The 4,209-nt window shown below is 38.4% G+C and overlaps 1 protein-coding gene across 2 annotated transcripts; it reads right to left on the reverse strand.

Annotated features, from left to right (window-relative positions):
• Positions 1-240: 240 nt before the first annotated feature.
• Positions 241-3,796, reverse strand: svip (small VCP interacting protein). 2 transcript variants are annotated; one of them, XM_084017053.1, is made up of 5 exons: positions 3,292-3,796; positions 2,941-2,991; positions 2,715-2,761; positions 2,113-2,229; positions 1,471-1,612 (listed from the first exon to the last, which is right to left on the reverse strand). In XM_084017053.1, exons 1-4 carry the CDS (start codon positions 3,352-3,354, stop codon positions 2,148-2,150), a joined length of 243 nt encoding a protein of 80 aa, XP_083873179.1. In that variant the 5' UTR covers positions 3,355-3,796; the 3' UTR covers positions 1,471-1,612; positions 2,113-2,147. The 2 variants fall into 2 exon arrangements, with proteins under 2 accessions (XP_083873178.1, XP_083873179.1); XM_084017052.1 differs by lacking the exon at positions 2,715-2,761 and having other exon boundaries at positions 241-1,612; positions 3,292-3,792.
• Between the last annotated feature and the right edge of the window lie 413 nt (positions 3,797-4,209).

Consider the following 4,209-nt stretch of genomic DNA (forward strand, 5'->3'; position numbering starts at 1 on the left):
ATATCTGCTTTGTTACCTAAATATTTTCAGTCAGACTTGGTAAGTCTGCTTTGGAATTCACGTTTTTTTTTAATATACATAAGACTAATAAATAAATAAAAAAAAGGTAAATGTTCAACAGCTCAACTGTAGACTTAATAAGTGTACATTGTTTTTAGTAATGATCTCAGCCATAGTATGTTGCAAATGATATCACTCAAATCTTATATGAACTTAAATTGTCTTTCTGTGAAACTGTAATTCTCATGAAATCCACACACAGGTAGCAGAAATGTGATTTATTGTAGCAAATAACATTGGCTAGATTTCCTGTTCTACAAAATGGCGAGAGCACCGGAAGCATTTAAGGATCGCGTGAAAGCTTTAAGAAATGCATTCAAAGTTAATACATCACCATTTACTGTACACAATTCACTTGTTCTTTTACTTCAGTTCCTGTCCGTTTCCATTATACTTGACAGGAATCTCTCCATCATCTCATAATCTCTCCATCATAGTGCGAGCAAGCACCAAATTATGTCTGTCAAACCGTTTGTCATGTGGCAATACAAACACATTTCATATCATTTAAATTAAGCAGGCTTCACATCTGTGTTTTGCACATGTTATAATTCCGATAAAAAGGGCTCTATTAAAGTAGTAGAAGTAATGGCAAAGACTGGTGCAAAGTGCAATAGGCCATGTGCACAATGTCATTAGCCTATGCACCCCCTTTTCATTTGTAATGGTTGGATATTGTTTTAGTGTTGTTTTGTATTATTCAACACTATCCTGTAGGTAGCATTTGGTCAAATATGTAGTTTGTACTTTCTGCCTGAATCACCAAATCAGTGGCGTTGCACCGAGTACAGACATAGTCCTAGCACAATATACAAAAGGGACACATCAGTGCATTACAAGTTCAATAAATACCAATTAGTTATAGCACTGTTTGCACAAGTCTGTGTGTTGCCAACAAACAGAGCACTAAATAAGGTGAAATGAGTTAACTGGGTGTCTTTTTTTTACTGTATACAAATCCTACAATAAGCACACTTACACTTTTGTAAACATAAACTGTGTTTTACTTGTGAAACTTGTCATACAAAAAGTAATGTGGCCAATGTGAACTTATAGATCCTCCACAAAGAAAACCTAAAGCGGTGTAAGGAAAAAAACTACAAAGTGTATCAAGCTTCGTCTTAATATGACCACAATCACCAGAGATACTGCTGGACTTTATAATCATAATCAATCCCGTTGTGTTATCTAATGTTTGTCATGGTAAGACTGTCTGATGAATGGCCAAATAAAAGTACTACAGTTGGACCTGTATTTGCTTGCACATTTCTGTGTCACCCCTGACGCGTCCAAAGGTCAAAACTGACTTGTATAACTTGGCAACAAGGAGTCAAGTCCTGCTGTTCTATCTGCAATTAATCACTTCAGATTGTTTTGCATGAAGCATGACAACTGTGGTAGTTTGTCTCATAACATGATAAAATAGGCACAAAAGAAATCAAAACCTGGACAGCAGTTCAAACATCTTTGGAGTTATCTTGCCGCACTACTTCATGTTGTTGTGGACTTCAGAGTCGAGATGTGACCATCTTTATTTTCAGCCCACCTGCCACTAGATAACAGAGAGGGAATGTCATCAGAACAATCTTCAATCTTCTAATTGGGCTAATAGATGCATCAATATAATATCCATCAACATATGAGACTAGATGTCTAATATTTTTTATGTTACCACTCACTGGGTTTAACATAAATAACAGCTGAACAATATTTATTCTTTTTTATATTAAACTGTATTACATAAAAAACTGAATACATCTATCCGTAACTATTATCTGTTTACCAATTGTCCCCACAATACAAATGATAATTTCCATTATTTTTTATCTGAAAATATAATCTTGAATCAATCATAAATTAAAAAAAATAATTGTCTCTAAGAACTAATGATGATGATTCCACTTGTTGAGATCATTCAGTTTTACTCAAATTTATATATATTACGAGTAAATTAGTCCAATATGTTTTTGTTTAGAAACGTTTGATGGCAACTCTCAGCTACAAAACTAGAGACGGACAGAAATTGATTTGTGAAAGATGGTCAAAACTAACCTTCAACCCGCCACCACCGCCAGACACCGAGGTGGTCATCGCCTGTTTTTCAACCTCTTCCTGTTTTTTCTTTTTCCTCTCAACGGCTTCTGGATTTTTAACACCCCTGTATGTTGTCTGAAAAAGAAAGTGGAATATATCAAGCACTAACAGATAATAGCTCCAGTAAAAAGGTGTTTTTTTAATAGTATATATATATATATACATATACATATATATACACTTGTTTATATCGATTTAGGTAATAGCTTCATTAATAAGTGTTGTATCTTGTTGATATGTTAACAAATATAAAAGGAGCAGTCTTAAATATGCATGTTTTTCAAAAGCATGTTCAAGCACAACTAGCAAGGGGACGTTCAACTGCCAAATAAGGCAACTCAGATGAAGGATGGAGCAGCTATGCGAAACGTGAGAGTGGATTAGAGCTCGGTGAGTGCTTCATTTGCAATAGTGAAAGTGTGACTGGTGTGGGTGAGAGGAGGAGAGCTCAAGCTGAAAACAGTGACCCAGAGCAGGAATGTGTGGTAGTTGAGATATCAGCCAATCCAAAAGGTTCACCTGACCAGGAAGCGTTTTCATTCTGCTCCATGTCTACTTACCTTGATACACCTTTAGCATGGCTCTTACGGGTTTGCAAGTGGCTTTTCTGTATGATAAAAAAATCACTCACCACACTGTCATGTGTATCTACTGTGTATGTGTGTGTGTGTGTGTGTGTGTGTGTGTGTGTGTGTGTGTGTTGTAATGTTCAGTTTATGATCCAACTGGTTTTGTCGGTGTATCAGACTTCTAGATTATCTGCACTTGTACTGTAAATTGTGTTACCTCTTTTTGTCTCTTCTCGGCAGCCTCTGCTAATTGTTGCCTCCTTGTCTCCTGAAAAAAAACAAAAAAAAAAACACTTCTGAGCTACAAATATAAGTAGACAGTCGGCCCATAGCTAGCTAACGCTACAAACTCAGTTGGGCCTCGAGCATACTTGACATGCCAATGTTTACTGTTGCTGAACAGTCACGCCTCCGGGACAATAACGTTACCTAGTAGGGCCTATTGATGTCCTACAGGCGATTAATCATCTTCATTTGCGTCAATTTCATTCATGTTTTCATACAGGTGCTAAATTCTGACTTCTCTAGTGAAACAGTTGGTGATAAAAGTTTTGGTGAATAAACCTACTGGATCTGGAGTGACAACAACGTCGTCCGCTGCTCCACCAAGGCACGGTAAGCACATCCCCATACTGGAGTAACGTTGGTTGTTCCAGGCAGTAAAAGGCAACGTTGAAAATGATCAGTCCCGGTTGAGCTTAGCCAGCTACCTAGCTAGTTGGCGAGCCAGTTTCAAATAGCTAGGCTGATACTTAAGGCAGTGGAGGCGGCAGCTTCTACTCTCAGCGTCTGTTGTCGGATCGTCTGGCATAACTATCGTTACCGTTAGCTAACGGCGTCTGTTAGCTTACGGTGGCGTTAGCATTCTAGCAACAGCTAGCTCAAGCTACCACTACAAGCCCCGTTACTTCTCCAAGCCACCTAATAAATTATTTCTCCACACACCTCTTCTTGAATCGCATAGGCATTTGGAAAGTATATGTTTGAAAGTCAGACGTCAATGGCAGATATGTATCTCCCTGAGCTTGTTTTGGGGCACAGGTCAACGGGCTGGGTGATCCGCAAGGGTATGTTCAACAACATTACACACAGTCGTGTGCTATCATGCTATAAACACAACAGTGTTAGATTTCACGTCAATAATCAAAACAGCAAAACCCTTTTACCGTGTTTCATACTTGGAGAATCGTTAATAGCTGTGTAGCGGTCTTTTTCACAACATATTACGTTATCCACGTTTCGTTCAAACGTGTTCATTGTAGGATCTTGAACGTAGCTTAGTGTGACAAGGGACGGGAGGATCCTACGCGCAGGTCCTCTGATAGCTGGTCCAAGACTACCACCTTGTGGCGAGGGGACAACTTAGGCTGTAAACGTCACCATGGTAACCATAATATAACTAATACGCTGATGGTTGGATTGCAATTCCCTCACAATTAGCACAATACATGTAGAGGGGTTCAGAAAATGTCCTAGATTCCTATGT

This window comes from Eutrigla gurnardus, assembly GCF_963514095.1.
Source record: "Eutrigla gurnardus genome assembly, chromosome: 9".
NCBI classification, from domain to species: Eukaryota; Metazoa; Chordata; class Actinopteri; order Perciformes; family Triglidae; genus Eutrigla; species Eutrigla gurnardus.

Coding starts and splice junctions, on each gene's coding strand:
- svip (XM_084017052.1), bottom strand. CDS start 3,354: ATGGGGATGTGCTTACCGTGCCTTGGTGGAGCAGCGGACGACGTTGTT. Junction 2,992..3,291: donor TTGTTGTCACTCCAGATCCA/GTAGGTTTATTC, acceptor GTTTTTTTTCAG/GAGACAAGGAGGCAACAATT. Junction 2,230..2,940: donor CCGAGAAGAGACAAAAAGAG/GTAACACAATTT, acceptor TTTCTTTTTCAG/ACAACATACAGGGGTGTTAA.